The sequence below is a fragment of the Ursus americanus genome, chromosome 29 (assembly GCF_024610735.1).
Source record: "Ursus americanus isolate L20-20 chromosome 29, mUrsAme1.1.p, whole genome shotgun sequence".
In the NCBI taxonomy this organism is placed as follows: Eukaryota; Metazoa; Chordata; class Mammalia; order Carnivora; family Ursidae; genus Ursus; species Ursus americanus.
This window is the reverse complement of record NC_142155.1, coordinates 21,883,290-21,910,743: the sequence shown is the minus strand read 5'-3', so window position 1 is coordinate 21,910,743 and position 27,454 is coordinate 21,883,290. Positions and strand designations below refer to the sequence as shown.

The 27,454-nt window shown below is 35.9% G+C and overlaps 1 protein-coding gene across 2 annotated transcripts in view; it reads right to left on the bottom strand.

Annotated features, from left to right (window-relative positions):
* Nucleotides 1-226: 226 nt before the first annotated feature.
* BMP5 (bone morphogenetic protein 5) overlaps nucleotides 227-27,454 on the bottom strand; it is a 113,781-nt gene continuing 86,553 nt past the window's right edge. Inside the window, exons 4-8 of one of the 2 annotated variants that reach the window (XM_045802747.2) lie at nucleotides 16,910-17,104; nucleotides 6,972-7,048; nucleotides 5,528-5,638; nucleotides 3,300-3,353; nucleotides 227-2,161 (exon numbers count right to left, since the gene is read on the bottom strand). In XM_045802747.2, the coding sequence (XP_045658703.2) occupies nucleotides 2,012-2,161; nucleotides 3,300-3,353; nucleotides 5,528-5,638; nucleotides 6,972-7,048; nucleotides 16,910-17,104 (587 nt within the window). In that variant the 3' untranslated portion in view covers nucleotides 227-2,011. The remainder of the gene's footprint in view (nucleotides 2,162-3,299; nucleotides 3,354-5,527; nucleotides 5,639-6,971; nucleotides 7,049-16,909; nucleotides 17,105-27,454) is intronic. The other variant, XM_045802757.2, reaches the window with a different exon arrangement.

The following is a 27,454-nucleotide window of genomic DNA, read 5'->3' as shown; positions in this document are numbered from 1 at the left end:
GTATATATATTCATATATCTAATCTGAAAAATTATGAAAATACTGATGCCAATTATCTCCTCTCGTGAAAAAGAACAAGTGAGGTATTTTTCCATCCCTATCATTTTTGCTATTTTAAAAATTTCTTTGTTGTTTGAGCAGATTGAGAAGATATTTAATTCATGGATTCTTGCTTTGTCCATTTAAGAGTGAATTATTTATTAAAAATACAAAAACTAGTTTTGGCAATTAAAAACAACATAAGGAATCATGTACTCCACCATTTTACATCTGATGTTCTTAGAGTCTCAGCTCATGACATACTTACATTTTTGTATCCCTCTTAAATAAAGAACCACATCAGTAGAAACTAGCATCACCAGTTTAATATATTTTAAAACATAGAAATATATTTAAACAGCACATTTAAAGAATAATAGAATAGACTTCCGTTTCTTATTCTTACAATGGTACACTATTTAAAAATATATTACTTAATGCATCCCCCAATAGAGTTATTATCAATTTTTACTTAAGATAAACTGTGTTTTAAAACAACATTGTAATATACCTGAATTACAAACGAACCCATAGCATTTTGGAAGCTATTTCTGATAGAAGTTTTATTTGAAAGGTCCAAAAAGGCAATTAATAAATGGTGCTTTATGAATATTTTAGATGAGCTGTAAATGAGCCTAACCACGGAGTCACCATAAATAGCAAGTAATCCATTTAAATGTCATTCTTCCGAAAGTTAGTGTGTGTTAAAGAAAAGCCTTAGAAGGCAAAGAAAGAAAATAAATTAATTTCAAGGGGAAGAATACACATGCACATACACACAACAGAACCTTCCCATTTGGAATTATTTGTGCTTGGAGGAAGGTTTACAAAATCCCCTTACAAAATAAGGTTTTCATTGAGCTCATTCTCAAAGATATGAAAAATGGATTTCAGCTGTTCTTTAGAAACGGCAATTCTGTCAAAGCCATTCTGGGATTTTTGGTAATTTCCTTCAGTTTAGTTTCAGTGCTTTTACCCTAAATAAAATCCCTTGCATCACATCAATCAGCAAACTCAGTTATAAAGGAGAGTTAAGGAAAATGGCTCTGTCGGCATCTTTGCTCCAGTATGTTTTATGTATGCAGTGACTCTTGTCTGTGGGGAAGGAAGTGGAGCACATGTAACTGTTTCTTTATTTTGGACTGTTTTTAAATCTGAAAAAAATCTGCAGCAGTAGTGTTCTAGATAATAGGCAGACATGATTTATTTGAGGTAAGAAGGTTGTACTACAATTTTTTAGTGTTAACTTGGAAAGTTATGGACACAGGCTCAAGCCTGTCTCCACAGAATTCCTGAAGCTTTGAGCGCTTTGCAAAATCTACAATCCACAAGCCAAGAAGGAGTGTGCTCCTCCAGTTACACCAATTCTGTTAAAGCAAACAGTTACAACAATTATGTGTAATCTTTCAGCTTCTATGTTCTGCCTACCGCTTATTTATTCAAATCCAGTTCAACATTTCACTTTATCTAATGAAGCAGAAACTCTGAAAGTAAAATTGTGTTTGTCCAAGCATTTTTGCTTGGGTTGTTTTTGTTTTTAGTTTTATTTCTAAATAAATATCCTATCCATTTTCACTGGCACAACACAACCAAAGGCATTCAATTTCCTTTAGCAGTGGTTAACATGCAAAGGAGTTCGGTCTAATTTCAGAAAATTACATAAAAACCGTATTAGAAAAAAAATGTTGAAATGGAATTGAATTGGACTTAGCATATCCCATTGAAAGTTACACTGGGCTATCTATTGTGTAATAGACCTATAAAATAGATTTTATTGATAAGGCATCCACAAAGGAGAATATATACCTTTAAATAAATAAAAGTGACTATATACACAATATCGTACAAAGGTACAGAGATGAAGTGAGCCGGACTAATTTCATGAAATTCCCTTCTCGTCTGAAAGCATACTTTTTATTATAGTCATGAACCTTAATACAGATCTTTTTCTTATTACCATTATTATTTAAAACTAGTGGCAGCCGCATGAGCGCACTACCATATTTCTGTATTTTTTCAAAATGACATTGGAACTGTCATCAAAGTATAGCACAGAAATGGCATTTAATTTGGTTGGAGCACAACAAGGCTTTGGTACGTGGTCAGGAAACATCAGATGAACCTGGAAAAGAAAAACATGTTTTGTTTTTTTAAAAAACAAGATAGACATTTTGTCTACACCTTTCAAATAATATTCTCGTTTTGTCACACAATCGGGCACACCCTTAAGCTATCAGTCTTCTATTCACATTCAATGGCTGGAGTGGGGGTTGGGGACTGGTAGTGAAGGATGTATTTTTAAGCATTAACACCTAGAGCAACTCACCAGTTCTAATTATGTGTTGGGGCCTTGAAAAATATTCTACCAAGTAAAGAAAACTCCTTCTATGTAATATTCAGCGGAAATTTTCCTGGGGGAAAGAACACGGCAACTAGCACTGAGTTGCTTTTGGTTAGAACGACTACTTCTATCTACTTCATGAGAAATACAGAAGTTATAAATGCAAGTCAATGAAGGGACCCAATTAGACTGCAGAAAGATTTGAATCTAAGAATTCTTTTTCAAAGGACAGTTAAACAACAAATCGTAAAAGTTATGCCAACTCTTCATTTTCCACAGTAGAGGAAGCATAAAAATCACAGCAAAGTGAACTCCAGGTATAATCCAAAACTTGTTTTAAAGTAATGATTTCAACTCTTGTCTACAGAATTTTTTACCAGACTGGCTGGAGTTTAATATCCTTTTACTTTCCTTCTCTCCTAGACAAGTGCCAAAAAGCACGTTCAGCTAAATCAGAAACAAGGAGCCTAGATATTTTAAAAATTGAATATCGCTCTTCTCCAAAAGCCTCCAAAGGTAGCTGTACACCGAAAGTGAAATACTTAAGCAAAGGGTTTATCCTCATTTTGGTAAGACTGGCAGTCTGCCTATGATTTGCAGTCATTGAGCAAGGAGCCCCCTTTCCCACCCACCTACTCTGGCCCTTCCCCCAAAGGAGTTTATGGGAAGTCCCACTGATGAGTCCTAAAGGATCCACAAAAAAGCAAATACAGCCTCTTAGAGTTTTGGCTGCACAATGTCCTGGCTGAAATGATATAGGAGCCCTGCATGTGGACAGAAACAGCAGGAAAAATGAAGTGATCTGACATGAACTTGAAATTTCCTAAGACCTCACAAAACTGAAAGTTGGATAGTTTCTACGAATTTCAGATGCAGCTTGTGTCCCTCATCAGCTTGATCTTCCATAACCCACACATACATGATTGATAAGCCCTTGTTTCAATGGCCTTGGCAGCTTCGCAAAGCAATCGTTCTGAAAAAAAAAATGGATTGTTCTTGAATGGTTTCTCAAACATATTAGTCACAAATATGCTTTCCTTTAGCAACAAACATGCCTGTCTTCTTGTTTCATGTCCTTCACCGAACAAACATACAGAGTGCACAATGCCAGGAAAAAAAAAAAAATCAAACTTCCCATGTACGCTGCAAGTTTTGCAATGACTTATGTCCCATATCCCAGGACAGTGAGGCAGAGCAGGGTCTTGTTCCAAGTCCATGTCAGATTTTTTTTTAATGTTTGTTTTTTGACACTGCCTTCTAGACTACAGCCCCAAAAGCTGACAGTACATAGTTATATATTCATAAGAAAAAAGAAAAAGAAAAACGAGAGAGTATTTTGACAGAGTTTTTTCAATAATTAAGCATTGCTTAGCCTGAGGCAGCCTTTGATATATTAGATACATATTTAATGAAACAGAACTCTGCTTTCTGAGTTCTTGAGATGACAGTATAAAGAGGCAAAGAATTTTCTGAGACGTTATCATTCCTCTATAAGCTAATAGTGGCTGTTGCTTTGAGCCTACAGAAAGACAGTGATCATGGCTATTCTTCCAAGGCTTGAAACAGCAGCATTTCTCTCTGTGTGACTGGCTATTGGGTCATCATGAATTCTCATAGGCAAGGATAGAAGGCTAGGGTTCACAGAGATTCTTTTTACCGGAGGAAGTTGGAATACAACACACCCATCCTTGAAGAGCTCCCCATACCCCAGAAATGATATCCAGTATCAAGAAGTACTTCTATTTATAGATACAGCAAAGATGAAATCATAACATATCTTCAAATTTCCCCAGGAATTTACTCTGTACTTTGCATATGGCACAGAAGTAGGCAATCTCATTGGTCAAGAATAAAAAGAAGAACATTTATAAATGACTGCCTTCCAAAATATGTATTTATTTTATCTCTCTGGTTCTCTTTACTCCAAGGTTATTTCCAAAGTTTTTGACAATACCCATGCTCTAGTTGCCATAGACGTGCATCTTTGGTGTCTAACTCTTCTCCAGTACCTATGATGTCCAGACCAGAAAACATCAAGTCATTCAAGGATTTAATATAATGTATATAAACCATTCCTTATTCAAAAGAAAACTGGGATAGTCTTTCCATCAGCTTTAAATTTTAAATTAATTCTGAAAAAAAAAAATAACCTCAAGAGTCAACTCGCAAATTCTAATAGTTCCGTTTTTTTGTTGATCATAAACAAGACTCACCACAAAGACAGATTATTTTTTCCTTATGGCTACTGCTCTCTTACTGTCATCCACTAAAGAGTCACTTCCGTCACTAAGTCTTGAATCTAAAGCAATTTGTCCTCTTCCTCCTATCTTGATGATACATAGTTAAAATGTTCTTATTAACCCAAACATTAATTCAGAATTTTATCACATAGTCTATCGTACCTTCTAGGAGCCTCGCACTTAGTCTTCCAGAGATTGTCCCTCTGCCAAATCAGTAAGTCACACACCATAAGGCAGGTATGTCAGACTCTCAAGAGGTTTCGTGAGCTCATTAGATACGGTACGACCATTTAGAGACCACAAAATCAACATTTCATTATTGTTTTCACAAAAATAAGCCCAGGTTACTAGAGATTAAACCACTGCTAAATTCCTGAGTGAGGAAGGAAAAAATGAAGCTGAAATTCCACCCTAAAGATTATTAAAAAAAATCAGGATCATGAAATAGAAATGAATCTTCTACTTATATTCTACTTAAAGCAGTTTCATAATACCAAAATATGTTGTGGCACATTCTTAAATAATTAGAGTAAAAGCCCTCAGATGAAATTCAGTAAGGCTATTATTCAATGTTTTTGCAATGATTACTAATGAATTGCTAGGTTAGAAGCAGCCCCTGGGAACCTGTGTGGTTCGTCATATTGCATAGTGAAGAAATCAGTGCAGAATGACCACTTCATGTGGTTACTCCAATTTTCCTAGCTGAATCCTTCCCCATTCTGGAATCAGGACCTCTGAAATTCCTGACTATATCCACAATTGTTACTTTGGCTCTAAAAAAGTACCAAGGAAGTTTTAAAGAAAAAATAATGCACTTATAGCTATACACGGGTGCTTTCCTTTAAAATAGCGTTTATATGATCCTTGCATCTTAAACCATTTTCAATTCTACGAAAACAAAGCATACCAGAGTCTGAACTATGGCATGGTTGGTGGCATTCATGTGGGCATTGAGTGGAAAGGAACATTCTCCATCACAATAAAATGCAGCATATCCTTCTGGTGCTATAATCCAATCCTAGAATGCACACACACAAAAAGAAAATGAAAAAAGAGGAAGAAAAAGAATAAAAGAAATCACCAAAATAAAAATAAAGTAATTCTTAAATAATACCCATATTTAGTCTGGCTAGGTTTCTCTTCTTCATCCAACAATTACTCTAACAAGATAGCCACCCTCAAGCCCTTAATTTATTTTTAAGTTGAAGTTTACAACATGAGTATAAATATTTTCACAAGAAATTGCCCTCTGTAATTTCTCCCAAGAGGTTGCTATGTAGGATATTCATAGTATGTATTAATTCATGTATTCATGAATAAAACCATAATCATTAAATAGCATTGTAAATATTGTTTAAACAGGAAATGATGAACTCTCGAAAGTTCAAGTGAACCAGAAAGGAAAAGAAGAATAAACTTAATTGAGATAATTCCCATTACTTCTTAATAACTCATTCCTGGTTTTAGAAGCCTGACAACCCCCGAAAGCTTTAATATTTGTTCCTTTTGCTGTTTTTCTTTCCATTCGTGTGTTAACTTTATAGTCGCTTTAGAAGAAACGAATTGAAGCAAATTCTTGAGAACTACACATGAAATTTTGGGGGAAGCCAAAAAATTGGCATATGGAATGGTTGTCCTGATTTTTTTTTTCCCCAAGAAGTAAAACTTAGTCCAAGTGTAAACTTATTGAATGAATCGTGTTGAAGGTTCAGCATAAACTTGTTAAATGCTTACATTTTAATATTACTTTTCAATGAGATAGCCCAAATTCAATTCTGCGAATCCATTGTAATGGGATATTGTAATCTAAAGACTTCAATTTAAACTACCAATACACAGAGACATTAAAAACTATTTTGGTTAAATCTTCCTCCTCACCCTGTTTGGGAAGCATATGGAAAAGACAGTAATAAAACTTTTAGGTTCAAGGAAAAAAATGTTTTTTCTGTAGCTTTACTTTATGACAGACATTATAGTCAATGATTCTATCTCTTAGCCCTAGAGTTTGAGACCTTGGGGGCAAATCGTGTTGCTCAAGTTAATCTGAAAAATTGGTGTTAAAATTAGAACTTTGGGATATTTAAACAACATCCCTCTTCCCACTTTCTAAATATCGTAAGGTTATGTTTCTTCTTCAGCATAGTTGTTTCTTACTGTAAACCCTAATAATGATGTTTCAATGGTAGAAGGATAGTGGGGAAATAAAAATTATGTGGATAACGCATATACTGAACAGTCATATCAAAAATAATTGGTTAGTGTATTGGAAAAATAACTAACAAAGATTATGAGCAACTCTGGATTTATAATAAAACAGAAAAGAAGCACCTAAGTTGACTGACCATTCTTACCTGCCATCCCAGATCCCGGAAACTCACATAGAGTTCATGCTTCTTACAGGCTTGTTTTTGTTCACTTGTATTATAATCTGAAGATGAAAATTAGATTTTAAACAAATGACAGCTTAACAGGTATCCTAGTATTTCTTTTGTGAGATCAGTGATAAAATTAAAAAGAGGCTGTATTTGATGTTATAAAATATGAGTTTGAATCTTAAAGCTAGAGCCACTTAACTAACCATGTGACCTGTAGGCAAATCACTTGCCCTGAGTTTCTTCTTCTGTAAAATGTAGTCAATTCCATTTACCTTGTGAGGTTCTAATAAGAATTTGGTTAGACTCCCTGTTTCATGGTGCACAATCTGATGCTTGCCATTCATTGAGTACTAGCTGCTCAATGAATGATCATTTATTAATTAATTCACACTATAGTGTGAATACTTAATATACTAATATAGTAATACTTAATATATTAATATACTTGGTATATTAATATACTTAATATATTAATATGTATTAAAAATTCATACAATATTTTTTAACATCTTCCATGAGGCAGACATTGGGAAAGTACCAACTGGGATCTTACAGAGTTGATTATTTTAATAAACATATTAAACTCAGAATACTCAAAGTTGAACTTTGATTTTTTTCCCCCCAAACCTGTCCAACATGTAGACCCTTCCATTTTTGACTGATGGCAGCTTTCCCAGCAAAGACAGAGAAAGAGAGAGAGAGAGTCAAAATACTCTGTTTTTTCCTCTTACTCTCATATCCAATCTGTCAAGAAATCCTACACATTCTACCTTGAAATAGGTCCAAAATCCACCTACTCTTGCCACCTCCATGACTAGGCAAGGTCAAAGCCACCATGATCTTTCATCTGAATCACTGCAATAGTCTCATTGCCCATTCCCCTTGTTTCTGCCCTTGCTCATCTACAACAAAGCAATCAGGTAGATCTTCTAACAAGTAGTCCAAATTATAGCACTCCCCAGCAAGAAGTCCCACTGGATTTCCCTGTATCACTAAGAGTAAAATATCCTCTGTGGTTTACAAGGCCCAGGCTGATTTGACCCCATTACCTCTTTGACTCATTTCCTACTACTCTTCCTCTCCTTCACTCCATTCTGGCCATTCCACCTCCTTGCTGTTTTCCACCCAGGTAGCTTCCTCCCTCCTTAGGGCCTTCACCCTCACTCTTCCCTCTCCCTTGGTCATATACATAGCTAATGCCTATAGCTTCTTCAATTTTTCACTTAAGCATCATCTTGTCAATGAAGCCTTCACTAACTACCCCATTTAAGATTGCACCTCCCACTATGGTATTCCGGATCTCCCTCACCTTGCTTTTATTTTTCTTTTCCCATTTCACTTTCTTTTTAATATGCTATGCCTTTTACTCATTTATGTGCATTGCTTCTTGTCTGTTTCCTCCCCATAAAGGGTCAGCACTACAAGGTCAACACTCTTGTTTGGTTCTGTTTGATTTACTGATATATCCCAAGTTTCAGAAACAGTCCTTGACACACAGTAGGTACTCAATAAGTACTTGAGGAATTAATAAACGAATTCCTCAATGTGTTCCACAAATGACTTGAAGGAAAGGAAATACATTATTTCCTTTAAATATTTTAGAATATAATCTGAAAAACCCATAACCTTTTATAATTGTTTAAAAGAATTAAGGATGGGGTGCCTGGGTGGGACAATGGTTAAGTGCCCAACTCTTGTCTCAGCTCAGGTGGTGATCTCAGGGTCATGAAATTGAGGCCTGCATCAGGTTCTGTGCTGAGTGTGCAGACTGCTTACAATTCTCTCTCTCCCTTTCCCTCTGCCCCTCCCCCACCCACTCATGCTCTTGCTCGCTCTAAAAAAAAAAAAAAAAAAAAAGGATTAATGGAGAGCCTCAATATTGCATCTGGACTAAAGTAATACCAAAGAGACACAGAGCTTTATAGAAAATCTCTGCTGTCTTCTTTGGCATTTGTTCACACTTTATACAAATAGCATTCTAGAAGCTAACCCATTTTTATTATTTCCAATGTGAAATATGAAAGAGGAAAAAATACAGGGTAAGGGAGCCAGCAAAGTAACTTATTTTCAAAGAAGACAGCTAATTTTTTCCTCTAGGAATAACTGCTATGTTCACTCTGACAATCATCTCTATCAAATCAATGTAGTAGTTTACTAGGCAGAGTAGTGTGTCCTAAGATGTCACCTTCCAGTTTAATTATCCTCAACCTCTAATGAAAATGTAGGCACATCAAAAATCCATGAAGCCCATCTTCGCGGGTCTTGTCCTCTACCTTTCACAGTTACTTCAAGTAATTCTTTAATTTCTGCCTAAAAAACAAAATAATGATTAAATATTGAACTCACACTTTTTTACTTCTAGGTCAGAGTTTTTCCTGCCCTGCAACTAGCTTCATTAAAACAAATTAAATATGTAGATAATGACAGAAAATGGAGAAAAGAGAATTTATTTGGAATGCGGCACTCTTATTCTTTGGGTAAACTCTTTCCCTGACCAGAATAGCACAAAGAGTTAATTTTGTCCAGGCAATGAATAAGCATACTGTAACACTGACTACAATAACATGAAATGGATAAGTTCCCTGTATCATTTTTAGGGAAAAGAAATAATTAATCGTCCCTTGCAGTGACTCAACTTTGCCACTGTAGCATGAAAGGAGTTACAGACTTTGTAAGTGGATGGATATGGCTAAATTCCCATAAAACTTTACTTCTGGATGCTAAAATTTGAGTTTCGTATGATTTCTATGGGAAACAAAAAGTTATCCTTCCTCTGAGTCTTTTTCAAACATGTAAAAATCTAAAGACCATTTTTAGCAACTGGGGCATACAAGAACAGGCCACAGGGCCTTGCCTCACGAGCCCCCGCATTAGACAATGATGGGAATATTTATTCATTCATCCTTGTCTTAATTAAAAACACTGAATATGAATAAAGACATTGTAGCCAATAACACATACAAGTATATACGAAAAGCCATAAACTACGTATATGGTTATATGAATTCCATGTTTATAAAAAAAAAAAAGAAAGTAAAACTTAAAAGTCAAAATAGATCTGTTCCATCTATGCAGCTTTTCATACAGGCTAAGTGATGCATATAATGTAACATCACATGAAGGTAACGAGCAATGAAATTTATAACAGAATCTGATTCCAAGAGTCTGATTTCATAGAGCGTTAGGACCATATGCTTATTCTGCCAGAAATAAAAATTACTGGATGAGTGAAGTGAATGTTGTACCCAAACCAGCACAGTCTGCAGTTAGGTCTACTATAAGTGGTTGGCAGAATAAACTAAAGGAGGAAGGGCAAGGAAATTATATCTCTAAAAAATAGTGATCGATCGCCCCTCGAAAATTAAAATGAAATGGACATAATGCTACCTACCATAGATTAACTTGCCTACAAATGAAGAATTCTAACAGAAATTACTAAAATGTTCTGGTGCCACGAGCACACTAGAAAAGCATGCTGTTATTCCTCAACTAAAATGCAGATGTTCCAAATGCAGCATTTCTTTGTTTTGTCTTGTAATGGTAACACTACTGGGAAACCAGGGCCAAAATATTGATAGTATTGCTAAATACTTTATGCGAACTTCTCTATGATCAATTCCTGCAAACAGTGCAAATTTAATCTTTTTCTTAAACTTGTTTAAGAACTTATTTTGTCTTAGAAAAAAAATGTAAAAAAAAATACATAGAGGTTAAAAGTGATTAAAAAAAAAAAAAAAAACAAAAACCCTGAACTCTACATAGGAGTTCAAAGGTCTGTCCACCAGTCTCTGAAAAACAAACAAACAACCAACCAAATAAATGGACATGGGGTAGCTTAGCAATGAAGTGGGGGAAAAAAAGAATTTAAATCCAGACAACTCCATATACCAGTATGGGTTTCATTTTTTACTTTTTAAATCTAGTATTGGCTTCTTTAAGGGATGAAATGTAGATATATCTAGAAAACAAAACAAAACAAAAAATCCAAAATAGAATCTAACATTTAACCATGTCAAAAGCTTAAACAAGCCAACTATGATGAGAGACTGTGTTTCAAAACAAAAGAAGTGCTAGCATTCTCGTGCTCAGTTCCCAGCAGAAAAAGGGGACGAAGGAAGTCAGCACCTAAGCATTGGAATTTTCGCTAATTTACAGAAAATGGAAATGACAAATGAATGAAGGTATAAGAGGTAAAGAAGCAGGAATAATGCTACAATAGACCATTTAATAATGTAAATTGATATGACCCGGGAGGTAGAAAAATTCATGACAAACCCCAAACACATAACAATCCCTTCAAAGATGAGGGATTTAAAAAAATGCTACTACTATTCTATCTTAATCATCATCTTCCATGTCCAGTGAATTCCTTGATTGATTTGTGCACAACCCACTAGGAATTACTATTACTGATTTGTGTAGGAATAACTGTGTTTGTCTCTGTGTAGAAATGTCTGACACAGAACAGAAAACACAAAACAATGACTATCCGGTATGTTCGCTTAACTCTGCTAAGCAAAGGGTCTGCGTGGATGATGCAGCTAATATCTTCACCTTTGAGCTCACTGACAAAAACTGTCCACAAACCTGAGTTTCCAACGGCCCACCAGACATCTCTAAATAAAAGCTTCCTGGATGCCTCCTACTCACTATTTTTACTTTTGGCCTCACACTCTAAAGATGCTCATTACTTTGGCTAACAGGATCACCTGTCATCTGGTGGCCCAAGTAAGAACATTTGGGAAGTTTCTTGACTTTCTTTCTTTCTCCCTCATGTCCTACATTAAATTGGTCCACATAGCCCACTGACTGACCCATTTCTAGTCTAGATAACCGGTTGGAAGCCCTTTGCTCTCTTGGTTACCTCATCCTTCCTCAACATCCTCTCCTGGTAACTTTGTTCACCCCTGCTCTCCCTCCTCCATCTCTGACCATAAGTCTTGGTCTCTTTCATGGAATTGCTTTTTCTCCTTGCCTATACTTAGAGGACTAATACTTCCATGGGAGGCTCCATTCCTGACTTTTTTTATTTTCTATGGCACTGTCAAGTCCTATGCTTCATCGAAGCTCATATCCGTATCTTTTTCCTATACCTTCCACTTATTCTTGACATTCCCAGTCCAGAGTCCTGTCTCAACCCTCCCTGCTCGTCCCATCCCACATGTTTTGGTTTCCATTTCCCCTTTTCCCAATTTATAATTTTCAGTGCTTGGAGTGTTGGATTAGATTCCTAATCACTATTTGGGCTTTCGATTTCCTCCCTTGGCATCCCATCCTTCACTCTGATGCCAAATCTAACTTTTTAAAATGCATATCTGATTACGGCACTCCTTTTTCCAATTGCCTATGTGAAGACACCATAGTTCCTTACTACTGCATACTCTAGCCTTTATAATTTGGTTCCTGCATACTTTTCTAGCTTCTTCCATACCTCATAAAAAGATTATAGATAAATAAATGTACAGATACATAATATAGACACCAAAATTGTTACTTTAGGAGGGATTTCCAAAGTTTTTGTGTGATTCAGGGCACAAATAACAGTTTTTAGTGTTAATTATTATAGAAATCAAGTGGATCAGAAACATTCTCACACGTGCAGCCTTATAAGATTTTCACTGCAGCCTTGATCTTGAGAGCCCCAGTTTGGAAACAACCAAGATGTCTTTTAAGAGTGACAGGACCAAATAAACTCTGATACAAGCACTGTTGACTATATTGTAACCGTTAAAAAGAATGAGGTCACTCAATTTGAAAGATGACTGAGACATACTGTTTTTTGAAAAAATCCATAAAACCAACTCTATTACATTCTGGAAAAGTCAAAACTATGAGGACAATAAAAAGATCAGTGGTTGCTAAGGGGAGGGAGGGATGAATAGCCAGAGGAAGGAAGATTTTGAGGGCGGTGAAAGTACTCTGTATGATACCACAATGATGGATACATGTCATTATACATTTGTCCAAACCCACAGAATGTACAATACCAAAAGTGAATCCTAATGTAAACTATGAACTTTGGACAATTATAGATTCATCCTTGTGATTCATCCTTGGGAAGAAAGGCACCATTCTGATGAGTAATGTTGATAATGGGGGAGGTTAAGCATTGTGGGGCAGGGATATATGGGAAATCTTTGTACCTTCCTCTCAATTTTGTTGTGAACCTAAAATTATTCTAAAAAATAGTCTTTAGAAATACATAAGATATATCATTTATGTAATTAAACACACATAATAAAAATATATTCTCCCAAAGAGATGAATATATAGATGAAAAGATTTGCAAGTATAGGTACCATGTTGATATAAGTGTATCAGAGTAACCTCTCTCAAAAGGATTTAGGTGATCAAGAGAGAACTTTAGTTTTATTGATGATTTGATTATCTTTAAATAATGAACATATATATTAATTATATGATATAGAACATTCTAAAGAAATCATTGTAATCAATTGTTCTTTCTGATTTTGATTAACATCTGTTTGTCCAAGAGGCATGAGTTTACATTGCATATATTAGACAAAAGACACTGCCTATCAGAGTTGAGAATAAGTATAGAATGTTTCCATTTTAATGATTCTGAAAGACTTGGCCCAAGAAATCACCATGGTTTCAGGTAGAGCCACTATGGATTGGATTCACTTTCAACAATCCCTAGTACCCAGGACACAATAAGCAATCTTTGCAAGCAGTTCTGCAGTGAAGCAGGACTTGCCATTTGTCTTATTAATTCTTCCAAATTCTTAATACTCTATTCTTTTCAGCACTCATATAGTTCTTAGAAGACCACCTTGCTCTCAGTAGTTCCTTCAGACCTTATCAACCTAGTACCAAAAGCCTTTTTAAGCTAACTAAAAAATTAGCTATTACCTCCATTTACTTTCCTCCACACCCAAATTCAAATAAACACCCATTATGCTTCCTCCTCGTGAAAGAGGCAATATCTCACACAAAACAAATGTGTTTGCTCAACCTCCTTGCCAAAAATCTGAAGAAGGACAAAGAGGGACAATTTCTGCAGAAAATCTGGGGGCAGTGTTTCTGCATATATTCACCTGAAAGAGGAATTAAGTTTTTTTCCGTTCAGTGTACACATTAATTTAACAAGTTCCTATTCTGTGCCAAGCATTGTTCTAGGCTTCTCCATAGGAGTATAGAAGAACAAAGGATCATTGAGAAGTTGGAAGGCAAGAATCTTTGAAATAGGAAAAGAAGTTGGGTAAAGAAAGCAAGAATGACCTGGGTTTTAATTCTCCTGCACTAACCGAGATTTTTGACATTTGACACATGCTTTGCAGAAAAAAATGCAATCAGGCAAACATCTAATACAACTCTCTTCACCCCCATTGGCTTCTCTCTTAGCCGTGTAGTCTTCAAACAGTATTTTATTGTAAAAGCTTAGTACTATTACAGCATTTATTATTTATATTTGAATAATTTTAAAATTTCACTGGCATTTCAAGTTTCCTAAGTATCAAATTTTGTGTTTATATTAGCATTCCCTTTCCTTAAATCCCTGTCTGTTAGGCCAAATCCTATGAGACTTTTCCCCGTCTGCTTGATTACTACCTATTGAAAGGTTACGTCTCCTAGACACAAACCAGCTACTTTCTTTCTTATTACCAAAATATGAACATGCTCCAAAACTATCTACCACATATTTCACAGACATGCCTGCCAATGACAAACTTTTTAAAAAGAAAATATTGGTCTATATTAGAATAATTTTGTACTCTAAATGGTGTTAGGAAACTGGTGAAAAGTTACATGATTTCTGCTCCATGTGTTTTATTCATCTCTAGTTATAGAAGTACATTTGTTACTTGTGGTCAGAAAGAGAAGATAAATAGAGTTCACGAATAGGGAAAAGGACTTTGATGATTTCAGTCTCTGGAACGCCTCTGCCACAGTCCTTATGAGCTCCAATAATAAGTTTGCGACTTACATTTTTCCCTTTGTAATTTCCTCAGAAATTATTCACTATTCTATTCACGGTTTAACAAACCTTTCCTTAATGCAGTCTGCTACATCAAATTAAAAACATTTCAACCAATTTCAGAACCATTCTACATGAAAAGAAAAATATACAACTTTGACAGGCTAGTATTTACAAGGAAGAAAAGGTCTTAGAAAGTTATTTTTCCCCATCTTTCATATTAAGCAATTATAATTTTTGCCAAACTAAATATCTTGCGAAGATCTTTATAAAATAGCTTTGTAACAAGGCACTAATATCACGTTTTACTTTCAAGTGAAAAATATGGTTAAACTTATTTGTTGGGGAAAATTATTGTAAAACATTACTCTATAGCATGTAATTCAGTATAATGTAATTTCATATAGAAATCTTTCCCATTTCTGTTACTAAATACATCAAATAGACATCTATCTAACACGATTGTCCTGATGCCCATATTTTAGGAAGATTCCAACGAATTCCAGTTTAGTATTTTTGTTGAAAGTCCCAGGCGCAAAAAAAAAAAAAAAAAAAAAAAAGACTATTTTTTCTGGTTTTGTTTATAATAATTCTTACCTAACACTCATACACATTTGAGCAATAAAAAATTTCAGTAGGATTTGTCAGTTTCAAGTGACTGGGGGGAAAAATGAAGATTTCAGGAATAATGGCAAATACTGTCTGAATGTGTCTTTTTGGAAGAGTACAGCATTCTAATTTGCTTGAATCCCATATGCAGGAATCATGTCTGTTTTGTTCACCAGCTCATCCACTGGGCCTGGCAAGTACACTGCATATGGTGGCCATTAACATAGAACACATATTTTTCAAATGAACAAACATATTGTACTAAGTTGGGATGTTCTAGGATAAATTTTCCCCTTCAAGCAGATTTATTTTTTATAGATAAAATTTCTTGGAATAAAATAGCCATCATTTTCATCTAAGAACAGCTTATGAAAATCTGTTTGCAGCCTGGACTAAACAAGACACTTATTGGTATAAATAAAATGATTAAATAACTTCAGATTTTGGCAGATTCATTCAGATCCCCTGTACTTTTATCTCCTTTTCTATCAATTGATAGATCAAATTGCAAGCACATTGGGATCATTTGTGCATCTGTAATATTTTGATACCGGATTTTATACATATGTGTATACATACACACACATAAAGCAGGTTATCTAGATAACAGTCTTCCAAATAATTAATGGAAATGTAAATATTACCTCAGTTTCCATATAATCTTTTTTTTAAAAGATTTTATTTATTTATTCGACAGAGATAGAGACAGCCAGCGAGAGAGGGAACACAAGCAGGGGGAGTGGGAGAGGAAGAAGCAGGCTCCCAGCAGAGGAGCCTGATGTGGGGCTCAATCCCATAACGCCGGGATCACGCCCTGAGCCGAAGGCAGACGCTTAACCGCTGTGCCACCCAGGCGCCCCTCAATTTCCATATAATCTATGCTGCTTTTATTGTCAGAGAAAATGGAAACTGCATGATTCACAGGTATTGCCTTAAGTACTGAAGAAATCTTTTTATGTTGAATTTACCTGGTTGCCCATCCACATCTGAGAGGCCCCGTGGAAGTCAACTCAGCAAGTTGTGTAGATGAGTTTTGGCTAGACTTTGTTGACGTAGCCATTTCATAATCTTATTACTGCCAGCTTGATTTTAATTTGAACCGAGTCTTTCAACATACAAAGGCAAGTCGTACTTATTTTGAAATGTATTACCGAGTGATTCACTGATGAAACATTCTGAGGACGTGTGAAACATTGCTGGGTGATTTAATAGACCAAACAAAGGTATACGCAGAGGGTAAATCTATCGTGGCTACTGGATTTGCGACGTATGACCCCCATAACTCTCTGGGCACAACTCTCTGACCCCATAACTCTCTGGGCACAACTCTCTGACCCCCATAACTCTCTGGGCACAACCATCTTACCTCCAACACTGGACATTCTGGAGGAGTCCTGATGAGAGCCCGGTTTATTGCGGTTATGATTTTTCCGTTTGTTAGCTGCTCTCACAGATCGAAGAAGTACCTCGCTTGCCTTGAAGAAGGCCACCATGAACGGTTGTTTTGACTGAGGCCCATGTCTTCCCACAAGACCGGCGGATTTTACATTGATACTGCGTCCTAAAACAGAAAGCACAAGCACTTGGTTTATAAGAAAGAAAGTTTACCTGACGTGAATGAATTCTGAGGGTGCTTTGAACAAGTAACATCACTTTTAAAAACATTATCAGAATGTTTTCCTTGCAGGCCAAAGATTTTTATAAACATTGAAAGTTTGCCGTTACAATTATCCATGCTTGGTTTTATATTTTGCATCATTCTTCACCACAGAACGCCCTCCGGCTGCCTTCACTAACTGATCCTTCTCAGACCTGGAAGTCAGCAATATTTTAAATGGAAAGGCTTGACTACCATCAGCCTGGAAATGTCCATATTAAATAACAATTTCAAAAATATTAGCTATGGGCCCTTCTGCATTAAATGCCCTATAATTTTCCTCTAAGTGATAAAAGCTGAATGGCTGCCTGGGTGTTTCTACTTTCTCCAGCTTTTTCAAACCTTTCAAGTGTTAATTAGTGCTGATAGCCTTCCCCCTTCACCTCTGGCCTGTGCCCAGCAAACTGCACAAAGCTATGCTCTCCTTAAAGCTCTTCACAGGTCATTCTAGAAGCCCCTGCTGGAGATGGAGTTTTGCTTTAAATTCCAGTTCTTTCTCAACGCAAAGTATTTTGAAGTAATCGTGGCACTTGCGGAGTTCCTCCCGCTCTGAGTTTGGACACACCTGGATGTTTACTGAAAGGATTTCCAAACTTGTTACCCAAGCCTGGAGACTCTAAGAAAGAAAAGTTCAGGGGAGTTTGGAGACTCACTCTTGTCTCTAAACCAGTCTGCATCCCAGACCCTTTGGAGCCTGTTGGTGTGGTTGTGTATCAGGGAATGATAGCAACCAGAGCTTGTGTAGGAATGCGTTAGAGGTCAAAGTGTCCTAGAGACTAGAAGTAGATGTTGATAAAGAGCCTCCCCACTGGGTAGTAATAATAATACTTAAAGGTATTTGGAGCACCTGCTATGTATGTGCTAGGTATTTTTCTAAGTGTTTTCCATGCAATATTTAATGTGATTCTACAAATACTCTAGGAGTTAGGCATTACTATATCTCCCTTTCTACAGTTCACTCTTGTTATGCTCTTGTAATTAAAAAAAAAATCACTGAAAATTATATATATAGACTATATATTTATTGTTTTATATATATAATATATATAATCATTGGCTGATATCTAGTTTGATGAAAATCACCCAAGGAGGATGAACTATTTAACCTTAGCTTGTAAATTTAGTTGAGAATTACTAAAAACTCAAGCAAAGTTTCTACTCTAGATACAGAAGTTACCGATCTTTTAAGAGTAATATATAATGTGGCTTGAAATATGTGCATGATTGACTCTGCCTTGCCCCCTGAGAGATGTGCATGTTTTCTTAAAATATTTATTCAGTAAAGACTGTGGAGTAACCTTAGTCCATTATAAGACCTGACCCATCTTAGAAGAAAGAACAGGAAAACAAGTCCTTGAAACGGCATCAATGGCATTTTAGCAAATAAACTCTTGCTCTTAACAAAATTTATTTTGGCAGCATAAACACTTTTGTGTATACTTGTATTGTGCAGAGACCTTCTACCGTCAGAAAACGAGACTGTGTCATGTGAGGCTCTGCAGCTGTTGGGAGGGACACAGAGGTCCTTTAAATGTGGAGGTATTGGTTAAAAAAAGAAGAAAAAAAAAAAAGCGTGTGCGCTAATCCACGCAGCGTCCGTGGCCTCATCAATTGTTCTACAACGTATCGGGAAAATCCGTTCCGTTCCCACAATTATTAAAACGGTATCTGGCTCACAAACACCACTACGCTCAGTCCTACCGAAGAAAGAACTTACAAATAATCAAGGCAGTAAACCTTAAACAAATAAGCATATAGGTTTCTCTTTTAAATGCAAACTTACAGTGGCTCTCTGCCAGAGTCTATATTTCTTAGAAAAACTCTATCACTGGCACAAATGAAAGAGGCAGTTTGATTTGTGGTCAGAGCAGTTTCCATTCTACTTCCACTGTAACAAATGTATTAATTCAGCTCAGACTTCCTCCTTCTGGCAGCCCTTTTGCTGTAAAAAGAGAAATTAGAAGTTCCAGCCAAATACCATACCTTGAACTGACCCACTTCAATACATAAACACTTTTACAACATGTTTATTCAGGTGTACCACTTGAAATTGGTTTAAGATGTTTCCAGTGACAGAGCTCAGCGAAAGAAAAAAAAAAAAAGAACTGAGAAACTTGACTGTTATAGAATAGAATAACTGGCGATCTGTTCTTCAAAAAAATTTTTTTCTCTCTTAGAGTACAACATAAAATGTATTTGTTGAGCTTTTATTTTGATTTTTTAATGAAGTGTTAATTTAACAGGAACTAAATTTTTACTTGTATACATCGATGACTGCAGGAATCATTTCTAATATATGATCTCTCTAATACTAAAATAGGTTGCCACAAGATGCTCACAAATGGAATGGAGGTAAAATCGGTTTTCCATTCATTACAACACACACTGCCCCTTTTATGGTGAAATAAGCACTTAACACAAAATTCCAAGTTTCCTTGGGTTTGCAAGAGAGTCTCTTTTATTATCATTCTAAAGACTTTCTATATTGTAATTTTTATCTGTGGAGAAATAATACTGCTCTAAAGATTTATGTTCTGAAAACTGTAAAGATGTGTGTATGTTACAAATATGGGTTACTTGGGCTTTACAAAGGTGGATATTGTGTGTGAAGCAAAGTAGTCTTCAAACCAACGTGAACTCCCTTTAAAATAACTTTTGATATTATTAAGTTTCCTCTTGGTTTCCTTTTTACTTCAGCAACGAGGTGACTATTAAGATTCCATAAGTTAATGCTTGCTGAGTTACTCTTGGTCTCGAGCTCCACCAATAGAACATTAACTATGTGACCTGTTCAGATACAATATACCTGTACTGACTATGTGGACCAAACCTTTTGAATGGCTGAGCAGTCGTTTTTGCTAAAAGTGTTAATAGGAACCCAGACTATATGGCATGTATTGAAAATAGTGTGTCTTCTAGAAAATTGATTCGAATATGTTGAATTTTATTATTAGATGTACAGTATGCTTTAGATATTGCAAATGTATAAAAAAGCCTTACCTCAACCATTTCGATATAGGAAAATGATAGGTAGGTGTGTATCACCATGGTTTTATTTTTCAAAGGTGATTCTTATATTTGATTTCTAGTTAAAATCTATAGATATATAAGGATTAAGGATTGAATATACGGTGAAAGTGGAAATGGGGTCGAGTAATGAAAAGAACATTAAATAGAAGGGTGATGAGCTTGAGTCCAGGCTTCACCCCCTTAGGATTTAGACATGCCTAGGTATAGCTAGGACACTGCTATGTTTAATGCACCAAGCACAGAGTACAGAACAGCATCATGGGATGGGGCCCCTGGGTGGCTCAGTCCTTAAGCGTCTGCCTTTGGCTCAGGGCGTGATCCCAGGTCCTGGGATCGAGCCCCGCTGGGAACCTGCTTCTTCCTCTCCCACTCCCCCTGCTTGTGTTCCCTCTCTCGCTGGCTGTCTCTCTCTCTGTCAAATAAATAAATAAAATCTAAAAAAAAAAAAAAAGAAAGAAAGAAAAAGAACAGCATCATGGGAAAGAACTCATCCTAAGAAAAAGGTGAACCCCGAAAGTATAAATGCAGAATAATGACCCAGGGTGTATCGTGAAAAGAAACAATTTGAGCAGCAAATATATGGGTATATTATTTCTCAGTTTGTTTAACTACAGAGTGAGTAAAGATTGGCTTAGGATGATACCTTCTGAAGAAATGATTACTCTTTTCACACAAAAATCAAAAGGGAAATACCTGAGGCTCTAACCTGCTCAATTTTGCCATAAATGAAGCTGGAGATTCGAGATTCTCGAGACTTCCAGGCCTGCCACTCTGACCCTCATTCATGCCTTTGTATAAACACGTGGGGGGGCGGGGGGAGTCAGGATATTGTATTCACATGTGCCTAAGGGCACAACTAACTGAAATTTACAGTCACGAGAAGGTAGAGTGGCAAACAAAAGATTTATCCCAAACCTACTACTTGTGTATTTCAAACCATTCTTTTAGGAAAATGTGACTTTCAAAATGTTTATTTCTTTAGAAAGAGGGTTATTAAAGGAGGCTCTGACATAAAACAGCTCTTCAGAGGCATGTTGATATTATAAGGATAAGTGGTTCCAAATATGAGCATTTAGTTTCCCTGCAGAATACACAGTTTGAAAAACATTCATTTGAGGATTTATCAGTCTAAACGTTGATATTGCTGTAAGATGTTTGCATAAATTCCAGTTTGTTTTTTTCTCCTATAAACCCACAGTAATTGACTGCTTAACCCAAACACCTGGGATGGAACTTGTGCCTAAATTACCTTTCCCTCATTTTGAAAAAGGCTTTCGCAGCACCCTTTACAGACTATTTCATAGAAGACAAACCAGCGCATTGTTTCTCATCCACATATCTTCCTGATCTGCATTTATTTTCAATCTGTGATTAAATTTGATTCTGGTGCTCCTAAATTATAGTTTCTGTGACTCTAAATTATACTGGAATTTTACCCTTTTTAGAAACAGATGATTTAAAATGTGCAGAATTCTCTACCCAGTATACAGGCTAAATCATCTTTATATCAGATTTTAAGGAATGTGGGGAAGACAGAATTTTGTCTATTTAAATTCCATATACATTTTAACTCAAATCAACTTAAATTAAGCATGTTGTAATCTAGCTATAAATTTCAACTGTCACAATTTGATAACATTTCCATAGTTTCTAGTTTTATAGTAAAAACACTGGCCTATTGCCAAATAGAAGCACATGGATTTGAAGTATCACAAACGGAATTTTACGTTTGTGTTCAAAACTTTCTTATTTTCAAGATGGTTTACATTGCCTTAAAATCTCAAACAAAAGCAAGGAAAAGCTGGGAATTTAAACTATTTCAGTGATACTGGAAATTCACAGTTAAGAGGTTTCTGGAAAAGCTTTTGAACTTTAGAATGCAAGTAGTAAGATCTTTGATTCTTCAAAGTAATTTTGGGACTGTATTTAACAAGCTGGGATCTTCATGCAATGCCTTTGTTAGATGTCTCCATTCTCTTCTCTATACTGACATTTAAAAGAGTAAATTAGAAATAACCACTTTATTTTATATTAAATATTATACATTTATAATTATATATTCATTATGAGAAGGTGTGAAAAACAAAAGAAAGGACAAATGTCATAATATATGTGAATAGGATAGGAGTCTGTGGCTGATAGTAAAAAAGAAAAGACACATCAGAGGTCTGAAATCCACAGAGGGCAATTGGGAACCGTGGCCTGACACAGTGACATAAACTAGGAGTTGAGAATTACCTTCAGACAAGAAATGCGGTTACAATTCCTGGTAACCCAGCTAGAAGAGTTCCATTTTCCTTTATGACTGGGGTGTGTAAAGGAGGAAGATATTTTTTAAAAAGTTGAAATTTGGGGGGCGCCTAGGTGGCTCAGTCAGTTAAGCCTCCAACTTGTTTCAGCTCAGGTCACGATCTTAGGGTCATGAGATCAAGCCCTACATCAGGCTCCACGCTGGGCATGGAGTCTGCTTGATTCTCCGTCTCCCTCTGCCCCACCCCCCTACCCTGCTCCCTTTCTTAAAAAAAAAATAATAATCTTTTAAAGACTTGAAATTTTTTCTAAAAATTTGGTTGATGGCACTGTAATGCCCCATAGTTTGAGAAAGTGGTGGGGATTGGAAGAAAAAAAATAGAGTGTTTGGTCAGAAGCATTGGCACAATGAGTCAAGGAGTAATGGGTGGGGGTGGGGATGCAAAAAGTTGAGAACTGCAGCTCATGAGACTCCAGGAAGGAGAGCCTGGGGAAAGAAAGGCTGAGAACCATAAAGGATCAGGGCCAGGTTTGTGCCTAGTTGTGGAAGCTGTCCAGAACACTCAAGTGTTTTATTGCACCAAGGGTGGGACTGAGGTGATGGAAACGATCGGTCTCCTTCCATGGGACATCACTCTGAGATGAGGAGGCTTACTGTCTCAGGCTTGACAAGCCCAACGTATGTCTTTGACTCGGGCCTTCTTTTCAGCTGATGGAAATATGAATCTCAAACTAGGAACTGCAGTTTACCTTCACATAAGCACTTACTTTTTAATAGCTCTTTGCTTTATATATAGCGCCTTTCCCCTGAGACCCTACAAGCTTTACAGACATCATCTGTCACATGCTCCCAAAAGATTGGTTAGCAGTTGGTCTTACAGTCCTCATTTATTTTAAGAAAGCAGAAACATTCTTTTCACAAAACCATGAAAAGAGTGAATTATTTTTAGCCCTTTTTCCAGTTATTATGTGACTTTTTAAAATAAAAAAGTGCACACACACATTTCTCTCCTTTAAAATCATAGATTTAAGTAAAACTATAACAAAGCAGAGTTTCAGCAGAAATCAACCCAAAAGTCTTTAAAAACTTTTTTGATGTGTTAAGATATCAGTGAAAAAAGCTTTTCAGATTCAAGCTCATTTTAGTTTGTTTAATAGCAGTGAAATTAATTTAATTTCACACTTCATTTTATCTCTAGTAGGTGAAAGTGGTCTTTGAAATGAACTTAATGCATTTACTTGGGAAACTGATGAGTGTCTAAAGGAAACATTCTTTTTTACCAGCTTATATGATATATGATTCAAAAGAATTGTTATCATACAGAAAAGCATGGCTCGTTAAATGTTTGATCTTTCTTTTCAGTTTGATAAATGAACATGTGAAATGATCACAGGCCACTTCCAGAATCTTTAGACTAGTCCTTACCACTAAAATGAAAGAGAACTTTATTTTGACACCTAATAAAAGAGAGCAAAGAGTGTAAAAGGTATTTTCCAAAATCTGCAATGAAGAGCTGATACTGAGATTCCTAATGCATATACCATGATCAGTGTCTACTTTTGGGGGGAAAAGAGTTAAGACATTTGGGATTTAATTCTTTCCTTCACATATGAAGGTTGGATCACAAAACAAACGTTTGAGTGAAAAAAAAAGCAGAACTTTTCTTTACCAGTTTCTCATTTCTCTGGCTCTGGCAAGAATATAAACTGGCTTACCTCAAAGAAAGGACCAGTCAGCCCACCATGATGCCATGATGTTTCCCAGAGCAAAAGCATCCTTCTGAGCTGTCTGGCCATACAAAATAATAGCTGGGTCCCAACAGTGGTAACTTTTGGTCATCCTCAGAAGCAGTATCTGATTTCATAGTCTAAGTGGCATTTTCATATTTCTATCAGCTATATTACTTCAGAGAGAAATCATGTGAGCACCTCCACATATCAATATAACTGGTACCCAAAAGTAGTAATAAGCATGCCCTCCCAAAGGATCAAGAAAATTGGGAATTGAGAAGCTTAGCTCAGTCAATACTTTTAACGACAAAACAGCTTCCATCTATTGAAGTAGATTCATATGCCTCATATTTACTCCGTACAATAAGACAAGAGTTCCATTTTTTAAATGAATAAAATAAAACTCAGAGAAGGATCAGATTTTTAACTCAGCCCTGTGAACCCTAACGTAGTATGCGATTCCTTTAAGTACACAGTGTTCCCCTTTGTTAAGGATTGGTTGGGGCTGTTGCTTTGTCTTGAGTCTCTGCTTTTCACCTTGAGAAGACGGGAGGAAAACCATCCGTCTCAGATCTGTCAGTGACACACACATGGTGTCTGGAAGAACAGTGTTATAGCTGCTGCTTTTGTTAAGTTCAAGGTCAGACTTTCCTTAGTAAGCAGGAAAATAAGGATTCAACACTCCTTGCCAGCCATGAAAGGGCAGGTGGTTTCCTCAGTTTCTATTCCACTCAGATTGAAACTTATTACACTACAGAGAAATTAGCATGCCTTTTTAAGGAGCTGGGATATGCAACTTCCCTATCGAAGTATTTTCTCTCAACTTACAAATTTTGATCACCTCTGGTGACACAATTATGTGTTCTGGTTGTCATGTTGTCATACGCTTTTGTTTCTCTTTTGGTTTTCCTTTCTCGCACCTGAGCTCACACCACGTGCCAAAGTTGAATTCTCAGCACACAGAACATGGTGACTGCTCATATGCCTTATAGAGACTAAAGCTTCTCTTTTCTTCCCATTGTGTTCTCTGCTCATGATGCAAAACCAACCCTGCTGTTATTTTTGTATATGTCTTTAAGAAATACGGATCAGCGATAAGTTAAACTCACAATGGAAAGAACAATGGGAAAGACAGAGTTAACGCTCGTGTATGGTGAGAGTAAGGAGAATCTCATATTCTTCATGGCCCTAAATCAATATCACCATGAAAACATTTACCCCTCAGATCATTAGTTAAACCAGAGTTAGAGTCTAGAATCGGGACTATAACAAACAACAAAAACTGTCATATGTCCCTGACATTGGCATTTGTTTGGCAAGATTGGTGATCCATGGTTACTGTTCTGAATTAGGGAAAATCAAAAACAGAAGTACAGACGTAGCCAAACACTTCCATATCCCTTTTCATTAAGGGAAATCTAAAAAATGGTAAAATACATCTTTCACCAGATAATGAAACAAGACTAACTAACTCCTATTTGTCTCTGCTTACTTTAAATTATTGATTTCAAAACTTTTTCACGTACGTTTTTGAGTTATGATGCTAAAATTTGGATAAGCAAACTATGTTTACCACGTGTCTCTCATTGAAATATATACATACAGTAAATTAAAACAAAGAAAACTGTTATTAAAACCTAGTTTTAAAACATTATGTATATATATACATATAATGAACATGGTAAAATAGCATATTCAAGGTTTTCCATTTATTACTGAATATATTCCATAATCAACATCTATTTATAAAGGAAAATTATTTTCTCCTTACGAATCATAATACAAGACTAAATTAAGCTATGAGAGGCCCATTCAGGGTACTGATCAGAGAAAAAAATATAATATAGATATCAAAAAAAGATGTAGCTATTTTAAAAGATAACAGAATCGTGATTCTTCATTTCCGGCAGAATGAAAAGATCTATAAATTACATTCTAATCATTTTGTTCAAAATACAAGGTTTTTAGAAAAGCAGTTCACCCAATTAAACTCTGCTTATAGGGAAAAAAACAAAAGCAACCCAACGAACAATTAAAAACATGTTTCATTGCCAGGGGATTTTTTTTTTTTTCAAATTTTTTAGGAAAGAATTACCCTACTGTGTTGCTCCCAAAACAAAATTCAGGTAGTCCAAGATCTCTTGAGGGTTGAAACAATACCAACTCACCATCAGCTTTGATGCTGGAAGGTGGGAAGCTGGGAAGGTGAGGTGGGAGAAAGGATTAACTTCACACTGACTTCTTATAAAATAATAAATTAATAAAATTTGGAAACGGCATGCTTGACTGGCCTCAGGACGAGTCTGCTGTACCCCGGCTTCAACCACAAACCTGAACACCAGTTGACACTTAAAAGGGCAGTGAGGGAGGCAGATATGAGGATTCCATGATGGGGAATATGGATTAAGGGAGAGAAAACGGGAGGAGAACCTATCAAAATACATTAGTGAGAGACATAGTACGCAAGGGAAAGCGATGTTCATTATTAAATTCAAAATAAAGAAATTAAATTTAGCTAAATTTAATTACATGTTGAAGTGAATCACTGGCAGAGGGAAAGTTACCTTCTTCTCAATTTATGAATTTATCAAATTAGCTATAATCGTGTAAGGGGCTGAAAGAAATGCTGAAGTAGTTAGATTTAGAAAACAAAAAATATGGTTAAAATGCTGTTAGCTTTTGTAGGCCAGGTCACAGTTCAATTCCAGACAGAAAATACAAAAAGCCAAAGGTAATTCCCAACAGATCCAACATAAAGTTCAATTTTGTCCCATAACAATCATTATTAATAGCATTTTTCATTTGGAAATTCTAAAAATACATTTATTTTTCTACAAAAATTCATATAATTTGTGAGAGTCATAGTATATTAGAGCTGGCTCTGAAAATAAATCATCATTAGATTCATGGGCAAAATTCTTGAGCTTTCTAAGGCTGAGCTTCCTCATGTACAAAATAGGATAATCATGAAATAAAGTAGACATTCCATTTAAAGAGCTAGCAAAATGCCTAGCATTTAGTAAGCTCTCAGTAAATGTTAGTTTCCGTTAGTTATTAATATTATTGCAATTGACCATCACAGCAAACGCATGGTTTGAATATTTATTTAGAGTGAACTAAAGATGTATCTAGGAAGTGAAACTTGGACTAATCATAAAGAACTAAAAAAATATGAAATATTAGCATGGAAGAATAATTGATGTTGGTAAAAAACGCTGTGAAAATCAGGGTATCAAAAAAGCA